Source organism: Asterias rubens, chromosome 1, assembly GCF_902459465.1.
Source record: "Asterias rubens chromosome 1, eAstRub1.3, whole genome shotgun sequence".
In the NCBI taxonomy this organism is placed as follows: Eukaryota; Metazoa; Echinodermata; class Asteroidea; order Forcipulatida; family Asteriidae; genus Asterias; species Asterias rubens.
In genome coordinates, this window is record NC_047062.1 from 2,455,465 (window position 1) to 2,474,398 (window position 18,934).

General features: G+C 38.8%; 1 protein-coding gene across 1 annotated transcript in view; it reads left to right on the plus strand.

The window, feature by feature from the left end:
* LOC117295212 (dynein heavy chain 6, axonemal-like) overlaps positions 1 to 14,162 on the plus strand; it is a 119,364-nt gene extending 105,202 nt beyond the window's left edge. The window contains exons 79-87 of the mRNA XM_033778163.1: positions 827 to 1,042; positions 1,839 to 2,036; positions 2,800 to 2,993; positions 4,775 to 4,986; positions 5,672 to 5,892; positions 7,946 to 8,159; positions 8,903 to 9,060; positions 11,880 to 12,026; positions 12,775 to 14,162. Of these exons, the coding sequence (XP_033634054.1) occupies positions 827 to 1,042; positions 1,839 to 2,036; positions 2,800 to 2,993; positions 4,775 to 4,986; positions 5,672 to 5,892; positions 7,946 to 8,159; positions 8,903 to 9,060; positions 11,880 to 12,026; positions 12,775 to 13,032 (1,818 nt within the window). The 3' untranslated portion in view covers positions 13,033 to 14,162. The remainder of the gene's footprint in view (positions 1 to 826; positions 1,043 to 1,838; positions 2,037 to 2,799; positions 2,994 to 4,774; positions 4,987 to 5,671; positions 5,893 to 7,945; positions 8,160 to 8,902; positions 9,061 to 11,879; positions 12,027 to 12,774) is intronic.
* Positions 14,163 to 18,934: the final 4,772 nt, after the last annotated feature.

Sequence of the window (18,934 nt, forward strand, 5' to 3'; positions counted from 1 at the left end):
ACTAATTGCCCCTCAATTAGCTCATTTAAATACCGACTGAAAACGTTTTTTACTAAATTCCCAACATAATTGATCGATTTGCTTTTTTTTATACTGGTAGTTGGCTTAGCCGTTACTTACTTACCTACCTATACTTACTTGTCTATGTTTTCTAATTTGTATTGTTTGTTTAATTGCTGTCCCTTTGTTTACTTCACATACATGTTCTGCTTCATAGTTATATTTACATTGTTTAACCATGGTTAAACCTTTGTGTAGTTATCTACCGTAGTGGTATGTATTTATTTATTTGTCTATTTAGTGCTGTTTTCCTGTTTTGTTCTGTAATCTTGTAACGGGTACATCCGCCACAAGCCTCGGCTTTTAGGATGATGCCTCCATGTGATGTGAATGTGGAAATAAATGTTTTATTGATTGATTGATTGATTGATTACCAGAATAAGGTTAGCAGCCAAAATAACATTTCACATGTACCATCTGTAAGTTCGTATGCTGCTCATTTTTGCCTAGCAGAAAATAGTTAAAAATAAAAACATTCTTCTTAAGCAGAACTATAACATTGTGCTAGAACAAACAGAGTCTATTTCTCACGGGCCTCTGTTAATTGCTGGATCAAGTCGTTGTGAAATGGGCATTGCTTATGACATGTATGATTGCGTGAAGTCACACTTTACCGTCACGATAATAACTGTCACCAGAAGGGCATCCTAAGGTTTCAGTAAGCATTTGGGAGAAACTTTAGTCAATAACCCTGAGTGGTGATTTAGATACACACTATGTTTGCTACATTGGAATTTAAAGTTGTTTTATTTAAATCTTGTTCTAGATGACCGTGGAGTCCCCCCAGGGCTTGAAAGCAAACCTCTTACGTTCCCTGGGTAGCACCGTGTCTGATGACATGTGGGACAGTCCCGCTCCCGGGCCGGTCTGGAAGGATCTACTCTTTGGTCTCTGCTTCTTCAATGCAGTCATTAATGAGAGGAGGAAGTACGGAGCGCTCGGATGGAATATTGTCTATGAGTTCAGTGCCTCGGATTTAGAGGTGAGTTAGGGGCCCTAGTGAGATCAAGACTGCCCTCTAGTGTCTCAATGGGACGGCTCCTTGTTTTTGTTTTGGAGGGGTATGCGTGTCATTGGTTTCTAAATGTGTAATTAAATTTCAGTCCTCTCGCTTTTAATAAATAACGACAAATTCATTGAATTAGGTCGCATTTTAATGGGGAAAAAATCCCAAACAAAGGGGTTTATGTTTTGTCAAGTGTTTTATATATTAATGGTTTATTTAATCTGAATAATTACATTCATGTATACTGTTTGTTACTTAATTATATTTTTGCTTTACTCAGTAATACATGTAATTGTCGTTATTTTTGTTGTGGAAGTATGGAAATAAAAGTTTATTTGAATTGAATTGAATTGAATAAAAAACACCAAAAGGTTGACATTATTCAAACTAACACAGTTTTTACAGAGTTAAGAAAAATTAAATTCACAATAAACAGGCAACTTCTATACACAAACACACAATCTTTTTTAAGAAAATACAAATTTTGCAAAAACTGTGTTTTGTGCACATTCTTGAAGTAGGCGTGACTTACACTGCAATAATGATGTAGATGTAACATCCGGCATGTCTGGGTGGTTCTGGGGTCTAGAATAGGAGGGACCCAGACTCACAAATAATTTCAAGGAGTTCTCACATTCCGTTCAATCTCATCCTTAGTACAAAAAACATTCAGCATTCAAGCTAAGCCACAGCTTGAGGCAGTTTGCGTTTAGAGAAAGATTAAAGGAAACATTTCTTTATTTGACACCACCTTTTTTTGCAAATCTTTAAGGTGTCAATACAAGTGCTTCAGTTGTTGCTGACGACTCATCAGGATCCTCCGTGGGAGGCTTTGCGCTATCTGACCGGCGAGGTGGCGTACGGCGGTCGCGTGACGGACTCATGGGACCGCAGATGCTTGATAAGTATTCTCAACTCCTTCTACTGTCCCGAGGCACTGGAGCCGAGCTATAGCTATTCACCAAACAAGGTAAAGGGCAAGGGGGGGGGGGTGATAATGATTGCTGAGATTGGTCTTTGAGGATGTTTGGGGGAATCCCTCGGCGGATTCGGCTTCCGTAATTAAAGAGATGCTATAAGAGTTGCAAATAATTTGATATGGAAGATTATTGAGTTAGGTATTTTGAAAGACCATTTGAAAAATCAGCATCAGTAATCTGTCTTTACGACTGTTTTTTTTTTTTGTTTTTTTTTTGTGTGGGAAAACAAACACAGAAAGTTTTTAATCGATTGCAACAAAGTTTCCTCTGCAACCATAGAGTATAAGTCGTTGGCTCGAACTCATACAGAGTTTGCGTGGGAAATTTGTTCACAGGATTTTGAAAGCACTGAGAATTCAATGTTAACCACACAACAGCGAATGGGTAAACTTAGAGAAAAACAAATTTGTTTCCTCAATCTAATATACTTTTTATCATGGTGCCGCCATCTTGTTTTTCTTCCTTTCAAACCAAAGGGAGGCAATGTCCGAAACGGCGACTTTGGCTACAGCTACGGCTAGATCAGCGCGTCTTCCAGTGTTGAAGAATAGGCAGACGCGCATGAGCTGTAGCCAAAGTCTGTAATTCGGACACGGCTTAAACCAGACTGAAGCAGGATCGTAAAATAGTCTGATACATTTCCACAACCCAAGAACTAAAACCATCAGTGTCATTCAGCAGACAGGGAACCAGACTGCAGTGTAATAATAGACTATTATAACAATACTTAACTAAATAGAGTTGATTCTACAGGTGTATCACCCTCTGCCGAGTGGATTTTCTCTGGCCCAGAGTAGAGATTACATTGAGAGTCTACCTGACACAGATTCTCCCGAGGTCTTTGGGATGCATTCAAATGCCGAGAAGGCATACAGGGAAAACCAAGCTCAGAGACTCACCGATACATTACTCAGTGTTCAACCGAGACTCACTGCTCAGATGATTGGGTAAGTCTACGTGACATGTTCTTTCATTTTCTCCTTGCAAATTCATGAAGTTTTCCTTTGGTCAAAGACAATGGTGTGCCAAGCGGTCAGGGAGCATACCAATCAGCAGAGTGTGGGTTTGAGTCCTTGTCTTGACATTTTTGTCCTCAAACAAGACCAGTAATATTGTTGTCCTTCGATTGGGTTATAAAGCCATATAGGTCCCATGTTTGCACTTAAAAGAACCCAGTGCATTTATTGTAAAGAGAAGGGGCTTGCTCTGGTGTTTCTGGTACATGGTCTGGCAGCGATATGCGTCACTATACAATTGTTGCACGTTGTGACGGGGTCCATGGCGTTTTGTACACTCGAGGGGGAAAATGGAACCCTAGGCGAAGCCGAGGGTGCCTTTCCCTTCGAGGGTGTACAAAACCCATGGACCCCAATCACAGCGTGCAACAATTGTTTTGTTATACCTTTGTTTAGTTGTTATTCCTCTTCTCGAAGTTCTGTTGTCATCTTCAAACATTACTACGATGGACTATTCATTGTTTAATGAGCAGACGAACAAGAAACAATTCCCTCGAACCCGCGGTTGTTTCGTACACAGCGCTTGTTTCGTACACAGCGCTGGAAATCGACCAACGCTGGGAACGATCAAGGTGATGTACACCGGTGTACATCACTTTTCATGTTACCCGGCCCGTCGAGCCATGTAACATGCGTTTTTGTTGCGCGTCACATGATTGGTTCTCGACCAATCAAACTTCACAGTTTGTTTCCGAGGTATAACAACTCACCTTGTAGCGCTCTCAAGGTGTTGTATTGTGGTTGTTTCATTTCATTAAATTATCCATAATGACAGCAATCACACTTGAGAGATTGAAAACTTAAAAGCTTAAATATTTCAGTAACCAGTTGTTCATCCTGTAAACAGCATTGCTTGTTTTTGTTACAACTACAAATTACCAATGTTAACTCTTTCAATGCTAAGTTGTACTTGTTCGATCTATTTTATGTATCCTGAAAGCGTTATTGTCGTACACGTACATGTATAATGTTATACAAATATTGAGTGGCTCAGAGTGCAATGGGAGGAATATTATCGCAAGGTGAAATTTGGACGGAACAGTCCAACTTTTACCGAGCGATAATATTCCTTCCATTCCACGAATTAAAGCCACTCAATATTTGTTTTATATAAGTGACATCCAGATCCTTGTCATTTGATGTATTTTAAAAGTATAACATTATGAAAAATCATATAGCGCCGCGTAGCGGCAACAATGCACAAATTTAATAGCAATCGGATCACAACCTTTTGCACAGGTGCTCCTTTGTTTTAGCAGCGGCGCGGCGGCGCTGTACTGCTGAAAAACATTGGGAACAAGGATGATCCTAACTGTTGAATGGGAAATGCTATTCCCCATGGGCGAATAGGTTTTTTTGATCGTCGGTGTGGACGGGAGTAATAGTGAATGTCACGTGAAGTAAGTTCCACCAATCAAATGACAAGGATCTGTATGTCAGTTATATAATTGTTAATGAACTCAAAAACTTTCATCAATTGTACATGTTCAGCCCAAAATTTATATGTTATCACAAGAGGGCATTATCACTCATGAAATACTATTGACTTTGGTATATACCAGGGTAACACATATCCGCAAGATACATATTTGTTTTGTTAGAAAGACTGGTTTCTTTAAAGGCAAGTTAAACAGAAGATTAGAATTAAGTGTCTACTTTTTCAAGGATTGCCTTTAAGGGTAAGTAAATTAATTTAATCATTTCAACGGCAGAACTGGTAAGAGCAACGATGAAATGGTGTTGGAGCTAGCTGTGGACATCCAGCATCAGCTTTCAATCAGTATCCAGGGGGAGGAGGAACGAGAGAAGGAACAGAAGAAGTCTGGTAACCAGACCAAGTCCAATGCTGGCAGCATGTTTCCTGGTGCTAACTACGGAACCACGTCAGGCTTTGGCAGTGGGAAGAAAACGGCTGAAGTAAAAGGTGAGAAAACGCACAGTAGATATGGACCTCATCTTCAATACTTTTAAATGCATTTTATTTATGAACATGCCTTGATTGAAGTTATCGTGCATTTTGCATTCTTTCCTGTTGTTTTGGTACGCTGTTTTTGTTTATTATTATTTTGTATTATGTCTAGGACTGTTGCCCCAAAGCCTTGGCTTATTTGAGCAGCCTCCTTACTCACTACATTCTTTTCTATTGTTCATTGAATGGGCTATATTTTCTGCCGATTTGTTGTTTATTCATCACAAACTTTTACATGTCATTTGGACATGGTCGAACAACATCCATTTTGTAAGCACTTCTATGAAATTTTGATAAGGTGTGTTTGACCAGCTGCACTCAGTCTCTGATTTCTTGCTGATGAATTGGACCGTCAGTGAACATGTCCTTCAGCATGAAAGATGGTTCTAGAGGAATGAAACGACTTACCAACCAGGCCTAGAGCTACACCTCGATTGCCCCTGGTATTGGCCTCGGTGCCCTTCAACAGTTTCCCATTGACCATGTTGACTTTAAGATTTTACAATGGAAGTGCCCTTTGCAAAATGAAAATGGCCTTGCCCTTTCAACAAGGTGAAATTCCAGGCCTGCCCAACTGACAGAAGTAATTACATTTGTCAATGACCTTTGTAGATATCAATGCTATATTCTTATCTTACAGTGATCAAAGAGGATCCTTTCAATCCTTCGGAGGCAGAGACCCCTTCAGCCCTCTTGACCGTCCTTCGTCAGGAGATGGATCGTTTCAATCGTCTGTTGACCATCATCCACACGACATTGAATGTGTTATGTTTAGCCATCAATGGAGAAGTAGTCATGTCAGAAACTCTCGAGGAGATGTACAAAGCCTTACTGCATCATAGGGTACCAAGGGCGTGGCAGGTAAAATGAGAATGTTAAGAGGAGATGTACAAAGCCTTACTGCATCATAGGGTACCAAGGGCGTGGCAGGTAAAATGAGACTGTTAAGAGGAGATGTACAAAGCCTTACTGCATCATAGGGTACCAAGGGCGTGGCAGGTAAAATGAGAATGTTAAGAGGAGATGTACAAAGCCTTACTGCATCATAGGGTACCAAGGGCGTGGCAGGTAAAATGAGAATGTTAAGAGGAGATGTACAAAGCCTTACTGCATCATAGGGTACCAAGGGCGTGGCAGGTAAAATGAGAATGTTAAGAGGAGATGTACAAAGCCTTACTGCATCATAGGGTACCAAGGGCGTGGCAGGTAAAATGAGAATGTTAAGCAGTGTTCCCCCAGTGTTTTCAAAACCGGGGGGTATTCTGGACAACAAATTTGGGAAGTTTGGTTGAAGCACTCTGATTTGGTTCACGGAATGTCTTCGTTAAAATGTATTTACATGTATGTACAGTACCCCCCCCCCCCCCGTACTATGGTGGTACTATTTATGTCTTTAATCTGTGTAATTTTGTTAACAATATTTTTATTTTGTAACGCCACATAATTTGGCCTTGTGCTGCCGTTGTCTACATTCTTGATACTGTTTTGTTTTTTGATGCTGGCTGGTCCAGGGTTTTATCAGGTGTTTCTGCTTCCTTCCTGTTATGATCCTGAATTGTATTGTATTTGTATTGTATTCATAAATACCTCGGACAGTTTCGCTATTCCTATTGGTTGAGAGCGCGTCACGTGGGTGTGTATAAACCTTTGTTTATGACCGGTAAAAAGTGTTAATTCATGGGTGTGACACGCGACCTTGCACCTGTTCTTATTAGACAGTTTCTTCATTCCTATTGGTTGAGAGCAATGGCTGAAAAACAGTTGTGCCACATCACGCGATACGGGCGACGCGCACAGCATTCCCTTATAAGGAGTTGTTTACCCGAGGGCGTCGGAGGGCTTTACCATTTCATAGCTGGAGGGGTGTTGTGTTGAAAGAAATCATTCAACAATTATAATTTTTGCATTTATTTTACTTTTTGACCAAAAAGTGATGATGTTTTTGACCGTAAAGGTATTTATGAAAGGGAATCAAAGTGTGTTGAATCGGTTTACCGCCGAGGCTTTGGTTCTTTATAATTTACCTCGACTTCGTCTCGGTAAAATTTTCAAGCACCAGGCCTCGTTGGGATTAAACCACTAGTTGAAAACCTCTTCACCACACATTGATTCCCTTATGTATTGTTGTGATGACTATCTTGATTATTATGCTGCCAGGACCCGGTTTGACTAGGTGTACCAGTGTTGTACAAGTCCCGTTTGCGATGGTTACCCCCCACCTCTATTTTATTTATTTACTTTTTTTTGGGGGGGGGGGGTGGAGAATCCGGTCGCACTCGTGACATACACTTGAGTGCTTTCTCAGTTCTAGCTATCTATCGTGTAATTCCCAGGTATTTGGTTCCTATAAAAAAAGTGAAAGGATATTGTGGACATTGTATTGAGGTGCTTTAAATTATCTATTTAATCCCTTTCTGAACATTTTTAATTGTTTATAATTTGTTCAGTGGAATTTGATTTGTTTATTGAACTTGCCTTAGTTTTCAAATTTTGTAGCACCTTCAGCATATTTTAGGTTAACTTTGGCCTAAATAAGAAACGTCTTTATTATCATTAATATTACTAGCCTGCAACGTGCTTTAAAATTTCTGTTTAATTCCTTTTCTGTACATTTGTAATTGTGTATATTTTCATTGAGAGAGTGAGTTCTTAATTGTTCTCAACTTTTGGACTAGCTTGCTCTAGTCAGCATCAGGAGACGGTAGAGTAGGAACTAATTTGTATATTGTACTGGCTTTAGTTATTAAATTTTAGCACCTTCAGCATATTTTTAGGTGAACTTTGGCCTATGTAAGATTACTTCATTATTATCAATAATATTACTAGCTTGCAATGTGCTTAAAAACAAATATTTGGACTGTCTTTCCTGACCTGATCATGTATTGATTGTTATACATTGTACATTCCATTGCAGCAAGCTGCCTATGAGTCCTGTAAGCCCCTCGCCTCCTGGGTCGTTGACCTCCAATGCAGGGTAGACTTCTTCACCAAGTGGACGGACCTCGTGACAGAGGCTAAGGAGCGAAAGCTCAAAGGTCAAAACCAACCTGTCATTGACCTCGCTGACCTTGACACTCTACGTGAGCAACCTCGTAGCTTTTGGCTCCCGGGATTTTTCTTTCCCCAAGGTGAGATTTGTTCGTTAATATGTTTGTAACTGTAGAATTTTCAACCTTATTCTCATTCTATATTTCTGCAATAACCATAAATACTGCCACACATATGATACTTATATCCACCAAGGAAAGTTTCGTCCTTCGGATGGGACGTAAAGCTGTTGGTCCCATGTGTTGTGTTACACAAGTAAGAGAACCCGGTGCAATTATCGAAAAGAGAAGGGGTCCGCCCCGGTGTTCCTGGCTGTGGCTACTGAATGCGCCGTAGCACCTTGTAAACCCTTACATGGTGCTACATAATTGAGTCTCAAAATCCATCACTGCAATAACCTATTTTTCTGAAAGTTTGTATAGCGCCTGGAGTACCTTGTTTGGTAGATACGACTCTGCTATATAAGACTTTGATCTTATTATTATTATTTTTATTATTAAAGTAGTTGTGTTTTGAGGTCTGCAGGATCTCAATTGATGGTAGGACCCAGATCAAGACTAATCCAATACTGCTCCTGTCATGTGGAATAAGCTTCCCGTAACACTTCGCAAAATAACATCACTCAACATATTCAAGAGGGAACCGAAGTCACACTTGTTCAAAACTTAACTATAAGTTTCTAATATCCATCATTTTCATTTTGTATAAAGTTTTTTTTCTTTTTCTGTAGGCTCCATAATCGGTATTCTCACTGGAGAAGTGTGCATCTTTAATCCATGTTGTTATTATTACTTATGATCATTTTTGTCTTTGTCTTAAATAGGCTTCCTGACTGCCGTTCTGCAGAATCATGCCCGTCGAGAGGGAGTCTCAGTTGACTCATTGACCTTTGACTTTAAGGTCATCACAGGGGTCGAGGATACTGAAGAGTCTCTGAGTAGGGTTGAGGAGCATGTTAACGTCAGAGATGTCGCATTCAAGGTTAGATTAAGCTTTGATCCCTCTCAGAATTGTGATTTCTCAGTTTGAAACCGGAAATCCATAACAAATAAAAATAAAACTATATTCAACGCCCTAGATTGCCTGTAGGGCTTTTAAAACCAAATATAAATGTATGTAAGCAGACTTCATGCTTGCAAGCTTTTGCACTCGCAAAACTTTCACACTTTGGCCAACCGAGAACAGACTGGACAACAGGCCTTTAAAAATTGGTAATTACTCAAAATAGTTATTAGCATAAAACCTTATTTGGTAACGAGTAATGGGGAGAGGTTGATAGTATAAAACATTGTGAGAAACGGCTCCCTCTGAAGTGATGTAGTTTTAGAGAAAGCAGTAATTTTCCAGGAATTTGATTACGAGACCTCAAGTTTAGAATTTGAGGTCTCGAAATCAAGCATCTGAAAGCACACCACTTCGTGTGACAAGGGTGTTTTTTTCCTTTCATTATTATCTCGCAAGTTCGATGACCGACTGAGCTCAAATTTTCACAGGTTTGTTATTTTATGCATATGTTGAGATACACCAAGTGAGAAGACTGGTCTTTGACAATTACCAATAGTGTCCAGTGTCTTTAAAACTGACATAATGAGCGGAGGTTGCCAGTACATGTAATACCAATGACATATGACATCTTATATTAAGGCTCAGGCTTGTTATGTATCAGAAGGTCATTGTAATCATTTCCTCAGGCCAAATGACCCAGTTGTATCTCAGATTAGACAGGGAGCTCTATCTCTCACAGCTTATCTTGTTGAAATAACCATAAGAGGATTAAGGAACTAGACTTACTGTTTTAATAATCATGTTCGTAAGAAGATTATTAGATGTTCTGACTAACCGAAGAAGCATCTCAGAATATTTCCTTTCCCTTTTTTTAAATACAAGACATCAGAAATATTCATAGTCCCTCAACACAATTTTCTGATAACATTTTATATTTTATTGGAGGAAAAAAGTTAAACCCAAGCCAGCCAAAAAGAGACAAAAACATTATTTCAATAAACAGTCCACGAAATATAGAATCTCACACCAGGATAATAAAAATAGTGACTTCTTATACCGTGCTCAAATCTGTCACTCAGTGACGCTCATGGTGCTCAAACATTCAGTAGTTTTTCCTGCAAAGTACATGTATGTGGAGCTACTTTTTTTTTGAAGACACTGGACACTATTGGTAATTGTCAAAGACTAGTCTTCACAGTTGGTGTATCTCAACATATGCATAAAATAACAAACCTTTGAAAATTTAAGCTCAATTGGTCGTCAAAGTATGATAATGAAAGAAAAAAACACCCTTGTCACACGAAGTTGTGTGCTTTCAGATGCTTGATTTCGAGACCTCAAATTCTAATCTGAGGTCTCAAAATCAATTTCGTGGAAAATTACTTCTTTCTCGAAAACTACGATACTTCAGAGGGAGCAGTTTCTCACAATGTTTTATACAATCAACCTCTCCCCATTACTCATTACCATGTTAGGTTTTATGCTAATAATTATTTTGAGTAATTACCAATAGTGTCCACTGCCTTTAAGTATGAGACATTTTTTTTTTTGTAGCACTATGTAATGGTTTACAAGGTGCTGTTGCTCAATATGCCGCTAATTAAAACAGGAATACCGGGGCAAAGCCTTCCGCTTTCTTATCTGTGTTTGTTAAAAACCTAAGAGCTCAGTTCCTTGACTCTTATTCAACGTGTAAGTTGTGTTGGCCTTGTCTCAAACTGTCTTGTCTGCTTCCTTTGTCCTTTGTCCTGTCAATGGTTCCGTGGTCTTATGTTTGTTTGTCCATAGGTTATGGTACAAAAGCGTCCTGCTTCACCTTACACCTAAATGTTGTCATTCTGCCGATTATTACTGATTCATTGTGCGCCAAATATATTTATTATCTCATGCTACTGTGTTACTTGGGTTATTTCAACATTATGCGCTTTTTGTTATGAATTTCAGAACTGCATTACATACAGGACCAACTGCTTCAAATCCCATCTGAAGGATGAAGCAATAATGGTTTTGTCTTACTGAAGGACACAATTGTCATGGCTAGGACTCGAACCCACACTCTGTCAATCAGATACGCCTGACCTTGAGTCAAGTGCCCTTATCCACTTGGCAACAACACACCGACCGGAAAAAAAGATTCTTTAAAAAAAATCTACAACAAATAAATCTTTAAAATCCCAGGAATCTCCAAGTCAGAAACTGGAATCAGAGAGAACATTTTATTCCTGATAGTGGTTGTTGATCCTTCCGCAGTACCTTTTAAACCCTTATACATGTACTAAAAGAACTTGCATAATTCGCTTTCCTTATTAGAACAGTTTTAAATATCTGTCTTAAAGACAGTGGACACTATTAGTAATTGTCAAAGACCAGTCTTCTCACTTGGTGTATCTCAACATAAGCATAAAATAACAAACCTGTGAAAATTTTAGCTCAATTGGTCGCCGAAGTTGCGAGATAATATTGAAAGAAAACAACCAAAATCAAATTTGTGGAAAATTACTTCGTTCTCGAAAACTACATCACTTCGGAGATAGCCGTTTCTCACAATGTTTTATACTATCAACCTCTCCCTATTACTCGTTACCAAGTAAGGTTTTATGCTCATAATTATTTTGAGTAATTACCAATAGTGTCCACTGCCTTTAATAACTGCTACATTTTATAAACTATGGAACTACTACAGATGAATCCAGGCTGGACCTGGTGATAATCTTCTCCAGGAATCGCTGCAGTTTCCTGACATTTCAATCCATCCCGAACCGTTTTCTCTGTTTGTTATCTTCCTCCCCCAACAGGGACCTACGCCTCCCCAAGAAGGTGTTATTGTCTTCGGGCTCTTCTTAGATGGAGCCAGATTTGATCCCTCAAGCTTCACCCTCCAAGACTCGCGTCCTGAGGAGAGATTCAGCCGTCTCCCTGAGGTTCATTTCATCCCGGTGCAGGTATCTTGAATCGTTTCAATCTTATCCAAACATCAATTTTTGTTTTCTATGAGGGAATCTTGGGGCTTCGTACAATTCTTTCTTAGGTAACACAAAATTTGTGTCATGTATATCTTGGGTTTAGCTATTTCTTTACTGATATGAATTGAATTTGAGTGTTATAATCTTTCTTTTGTAACAATTGCTTTTAGTATATTTTTTCATTGATTTATAGTTTGTGTTGCACATAGTAGAAGCTCCTGCATTATGTGCCATGTGAATGTCTTGTATACTTATTATTATTAATATTTTTCTGCATGCTTGTTTCTTAAAGCTTTTGAAAAAAATATTTCTTGGACATATTTCGAATCGCTCATCAGTATTGTCCACAAGATTTGGAATGAGTTTCTTGCATATATTATAAAAAATTCTACAAAACTCCAAACACAGCAGGCTTGCCAACCAACTTGCTAGAACAAACTTTTGATTGTGGTGTTATTTAAATGACTTGCGATCGTTTGATTGATTGGCTTAAAGAACATTTTATTTTTATTTCATTTGTTTGCGCCAAATTGCCTTTGAGTTGTTTAGTATATGTGTTGGCTCAATAGTATAAATGTATACTAAACATAAAGGCTTTGTTAAAAAGAAAAGACAAATCAATATTTTTAAAGTTCTCAAACACATCATTTGTTTCATTTCAAAAAGAACTTGTGCATGACTATTCTGTACACCTTCTTATCACTTTTTCTTTACATCCCCTCCCAAGGTGTCCGCAGAAGGTGTGGCCCCACCCTCCGTCTCATCAGCCACACCCACCCCCAATTCACCACAAGAAGAAGGCGGAGCCTCATGGACAGGGAAGATGTACGAGTGCCCGCTGTATCGTACCTCGCAGCGAGCTGGTACCCTGTCCTCCACCGGTCACTCTACAAACTTTGTCACGGCCATTAATCTGCCGACAGTGCACCCTTCTGACCTTTGGATCATGAGGGGCGTGGCTCTTTTATGTCAGCTGGATAACTGAGTGCATTGGACAAAAAGACTGACCATAAATTGTCATGTCAGCGTCATTACATTATGTCTTGAATTGGTAAAAATGCTGTATGTTGTGAAAAAGGTGCGTACAAGCAATAATGTCCAGTCTGGGCGCTTTAATTTAAAAACAACAAACTGGCAAGCCATTTATATCTTTCTGTGAAATTGACATAAATTGTTGTTTGTCAGCAAAAATACATTTTTTATGATTGATAGAATTTTGGATTACTTATAACAACTACATGTATCTTTATCTGTCCAATAAATTTCACTTATATTTTAACAGAAATATGCAAATTGTACAGCTTACCCGTCCAGTAAGATTAACATAAATATTTCACGTTTACTTATAAAAGAAAAAGTTTTCACAAGAAAAGTGCCTGTAGCAGTCTGTTGCAAAATGAAACAAAACCTTGCCCAATTTTATAGAGCTGCTTAAGCACAAATTATTGCTTAACAATTTTCTGCTTACTTTTGGTGTTCTTAGCTACTTATTGTGATTAAGAAGCTCTATGAACTTGGGTCATGCCATTGATACCATTATTTAAGATTTCCACTTATTAAAATAACTCTTTAATAATTAACCCAAACCCATTATTTGTTTCTGTCAGACAGACCAAGTCATTCAGAGCCCTTCCAGTTTTGATAACTCAATATAAGGGCTCTAGGGTGGCAACCGGCCATTGATGGATTATGGAGGATTATGAAGTGGATTAAGTGGAAATATTTATGAATATTTTACAAATGCAACAATATGCATGACATTGATGTGCGTTAGTTGAACATGCCTTCACAATAAGTTCACACGACAGTTGATGACGAAAGTTGATGACGTAGTCAATTATTTCTGAAATCAATAATGAAGCTTGGTGTTTTGTTTTTCCATAAAATCTATCCAACTTCCCTCAAATTCCTCCAAATTAAATGTATAAATGTAATTTGATACTGTATTAAGATATTTTATTTGTATAAATTGAACTTATAGGATGTATATAGTTTATAGTGTGTATTGCTGTGGATTACTTGTTTTTTGGTGGTAATAATAATATACCGTCCATTGAAAAGGTGCATGCGACATGGGTTTAATAACTTTGTATTAATAAATATCCCAATGTTGTACCTAGACGAATGATAATCATGGTTTGTTTTGACTTGTCAATTGAGTTCGGCTGATCAGCTGGTATCTTGGAGCAAACTGAAGTGTGTTTGTGATGAAAAGGGAAAAATATCTCATCACCCAAATAAACAGAGACAACTTCAAAAAAATCTGGTGGTCAAATTTAGCAAAAACAAAAACGGAAACTGTTTGAATGGAATTTTGGCGCGTTAATACTGGGCTTATTCATTTAAAAATCACATGGCAAACAAAACGGCTGAAATGAGTGACTAAAAAGTAACATACAAATATACATAATACAGCGTAAGTTATACATTAAAACCAATCAATTATAAAGAACTTGCAGTCAATAAAAACATTCAAAATTGAAAGGGCAATTACACAAAACATAAACGTCAAACATTAATTACATGTATTAATAATTTACAGTAAAACATTATCTGAGGGAAAACAAATTGAAATATCACCGATAGGTGATATGGCATTCGGCATTTATGCTTCGGCGTTTAGCAATTGTCCATAAAAAGTAGTAGGGCTGTTGAGATCAAGTATTATGAAAAATATTCATTTTTATAGCATTATTTAAATTCCATGTCTGTATCATCAAAGGCACGATTCCCGAAGTAATTCCCAAATGTTAAATAACACCGACGAAACAAAAATGTCGCTTCCAAGAGTTGTATTAGTGACAACTTAACTTCATTCAATCAAACACCTTTTAACACCATTATGAATTTGATTTCCTTAGGTTGGATCCTGCCATAGTGCCTTTAACTGGGGAACAACTAAATTGTCGCAAAACAGTTCCTTCTAAAGGACACAGGTTTTCCGTTTTGTATCAACTTAATTAGCTTCTTTAAATCAAACACCTTTTAACATCATTAATAGTAATCGGATTTCCACAGGATTGGTTTCTGTCATAGTGCCTTTCACTGGAACAACTGAATTGTCGCAAAACAGTTCCTTCTAAGGACACAGGTTTGCCGTTTTATATCAGTCGGTCTATACGTCTTTGCTTTAACCAAAAGAGTTCAGACCTACAACATGTACACGATACGTGACTACCCTAGAATTGTAGAATGACGGGTATAATACACACTCAATCAATATCAGTTGAATTGGATTATCCTCAACCAGAATTTTCCCTTCCTTGGTTGTGGTGGGCTCTAAGACATGCATATTGCGAAACCTGATTCATTCATTAAGACTGTGGGCCTGAAGGTTAAGCAAGGAGGCGACAGCGGGGTGACTTAAATAACATCGATGGTAATGAGTGATGGGACCAGAGAAGACACCGTCTTGTCTGGTTGGTATCGATGGCAGGAGAAAGTCAACAGGATTTATACCACAAAGAGCAAGCGCCCAAACGACCGCCCAAGCGTCACATAACCAACAGATCGGCTTTGTGGGGTCTTTGCTTTTGGTTGTTCCTTCATGGCAAGAGAAATTCAACAGGACTTATACCACAAACAGCAAGCAGAGTGACCAAGCAAGCACACAACCTTACAGATTGACTTTGTGGGGTCCAGCTATTGTTGGTTCCATTATTCCCTTGATGGCAAGAGAAAGTCAACATGACTTATACCACAAACAGCAAGCAGAGTGAGCAAGCAATCACCCAACCTAACATATTGACTTTGTGGGGTCCAGCTATTGTTGGTTCCATTATTCCCTTGATGACAAGAGAAAGTCAACATGACTTATACCACAAACGGCACGCAGAGTGACCAAGCAAGCACACAACCTAACAGATTAACTTTGTGGGGTCCAGCTAGTGTTGTTCTATTATTCTCTTCATGGCAGGAGAAAGTCAACATGACTTATTCCACAAACAGCAAGCAGAGTGACCAAGCAAGCACACAACCTTACAGATCGACTTTAAGGGGTCCAGCTATTGTTCTATTATGCCATTGATGGCAGGAGAAAGTCAACAAGACTATATAAGAGCAAGCAGAGTCCAAGCAAACGCAAGTGCCCAAAACGAGCGCCAAGCGAACACACAGTCCTACAGAATGACTTTGTGGGGTCCTGTTAGTAATGTTCTATTATTCCTCTGTGGGGTCCAGTTTTTCATTGTTAAAAATACCACACAAGGGCACCCAAGCCCACCCAAGCGAGTGCCAACAATCGGGCCAAACTAAACACCATTGACTAGAGTTCGGCCACAAGCATGACCGTTGGTTTTCCCATCTCTCTTAATGCAAAAGAGTGAAAAGCACTCTTTGAAGAGCCATATGAGGGACAACTCTTTTTGGTCTTCCACTCTTTTATATTGAAGTTTGCATCTTTTTGAGTGATTTGTCACCCTGTCCTGAAGTGAAACACCCCTAAATAAGTGAAATAACCACCACTCTTTTTAAAAAGCCATTTGAGGGCCAATTCGAAATGTAAAGAGTGGTGTTTTTCACTCTTTACATTTAGGGAGAGGAAAAGTTCTCCGGAGTTTTCATACCACATCTTAAACTGAAACTTCCTTTCGTGTCTTCTTTCTTGTAACTTGGGTTCTTGTTTACTACAGCGATTGAGTTCGCTTTTCTGAGAGTTCTTGGCTTCACAACCAGAATACATGAAATCTAATTAAATATTATGGCGGTATGGGGGTTAGCTCTGTTAGCTGTAGTAAACTAGCTCTGTGCACGATCAACAATTAGTTTGATAGACCATTCTCTAGTCAGGCCTCGGACACCGCCCATAGCAATTTTAGCCACCATCTCCACCTACCCTTCAAACTCATGAAAGCTTTAGGGAATGAAACAAGTCTTGGGAGAGATAAGATGCACAGCTTTCCCAACAGAGAAATGATCCCCTCCCAAGACACTGTCGAAGCCAAAGGAGGTTGGATTCAATGAGATTGCCGTCTTAACCTCAGGCTGAGTCTAAGTGTCCAGTAGCACTCGTCCATCCAAAGGTGACTCTCCTTAAAGACGCAACCCGTCTTTGTGTACTTTGTAGCAATTGTAATAACAACAGTTAGTGTGGAGATTTTAGGCTTCCCCTATAGGGAGAGTTTATTGTATAACTTCATGGGACCTATGATATCAAATAGAGACCTTTTACGTTTCAGTGCCTTTCTGGCAGGCAAGGTACTACACTAAACATGGTAAATTTTACATTTTTTGTGTCATAATTTTTATATCAATTCGGGAGGAAAGTCACAGCTAAACAAGTTTTGAACTTTGCATATATTATGATTTGGTGTTTCCATTCATTGAGCTGTGTGCAAATCGTGCCTGCAGAAATTCTAGGCTTTGTGGCTCTTTAGTAAGGATGTGATGTCACAATAATTTGACATGGTCTATTGGTTTGCAGCGAAGGTCGTATGGAGCTCCAATGTGCAAGACGGGCAAGTGTTCTATTGTTAGAACGTATAAAGAACCGGTTGGTTACTGAAATGGCATCAAGTACATACTTCAGATTTTCAACCCGACTTATCCATCTTATTAATATAATAGTAATAATAATAATAATAATAATATTTGTATATCGTTCTTTTCACTCGAAGGGCTTCTCGATGCGATCAAATATCATGTTAACATTAGGCCTACATCAGGGATAATCATGTTGAAATAAGAAAATTAGAACTAATAGCCGTTGCAAGCAACTTACCAACAAAATGGACCGATGGCATAAATGCAAAAAAAACCAAAAACAATTATGGCCTGACGTTTCGACACTCGGTGGCTAAGAGAAAGACTCTGCTAGGGTCGAAACGTCACGCTAGGCCATTAACTAGTTTTTTAAATGTTCAAATTTATGGTTTATTTGACTTTGTTCCAACGAGGTCCGAATTCGTTGTCTCTATATTTTGACGAGCATGCTCGTGTTTATTGCAGAATACTCCAGTGCCTTCAGCTACAGTCTTTGCAGCACAAATATTCTGTTCTGGTGCAAGTAAGGAGTTAATGTGGGGAACGAAACGGCATTTAAAATTAAAAACATGGAAGATGAAGATGGGGTTTATTCATATTACATGGCTCGTGACATAAGGTGCTTACGAAAGAACTTTGGTTGAACAGTTCAGGGGTGCAAAGCCAACTTGGAAAGTACATTTATACGTGTTTTGGTGTAACAGCCTACATTAATATACTGTTTATCTCGTTAAAGAACGAGATTTGGTTTCATTCACACGTTAGTTGGAGCAATGTACGTGACAGCTCGAGGTTTCAAGGCAGGCACGGGCAATCGACACACTCCTCTCTAAATTTGTTCAGTTTTGATTTAAGCGATACCCGATGTTTTGGGAGAGCTTTCAGTTACAACTTGAAACATCTTTCCTAAAGAGAATTCACAGAACTTTGCCTGTAGGGATTCAACTTAGTGATTCAATTTCACAAGCTGATTAGCAAACCTTTTTAGTGCTAAGAATTTGCCCATGACCAGACGATTCATGCAACAGTAAGATACACCAATAAGGTTTCATCTTCCACAAAAACAAAGTGCAGAGCAAATTCCACTGACGTAAAACTTACTTATGCGTGATGGGTATACGCTGGATGGGTTATACACTAGCCAGCCTTCATTCATTCTTCGTGACGTTTCTCTGTCTACAGAACAAAGAAGGACAGAAAGAAAAAAGCTTGCATTCTGGTGAGTCGATATGAGTTTCAGTGTGTGGTTTCTTGGGTGATTTATCGCAATATCAGCTTCCGTTCTTTCCCTAATAACTACACAACCTATAGAGGAGACTGTTCGAAACGTCTTGAGAGACTGATTAAATACGGTTCTTTTCTTGGAAGAACCATATCAGATATCAGTTTATGATTATGTATAAAAG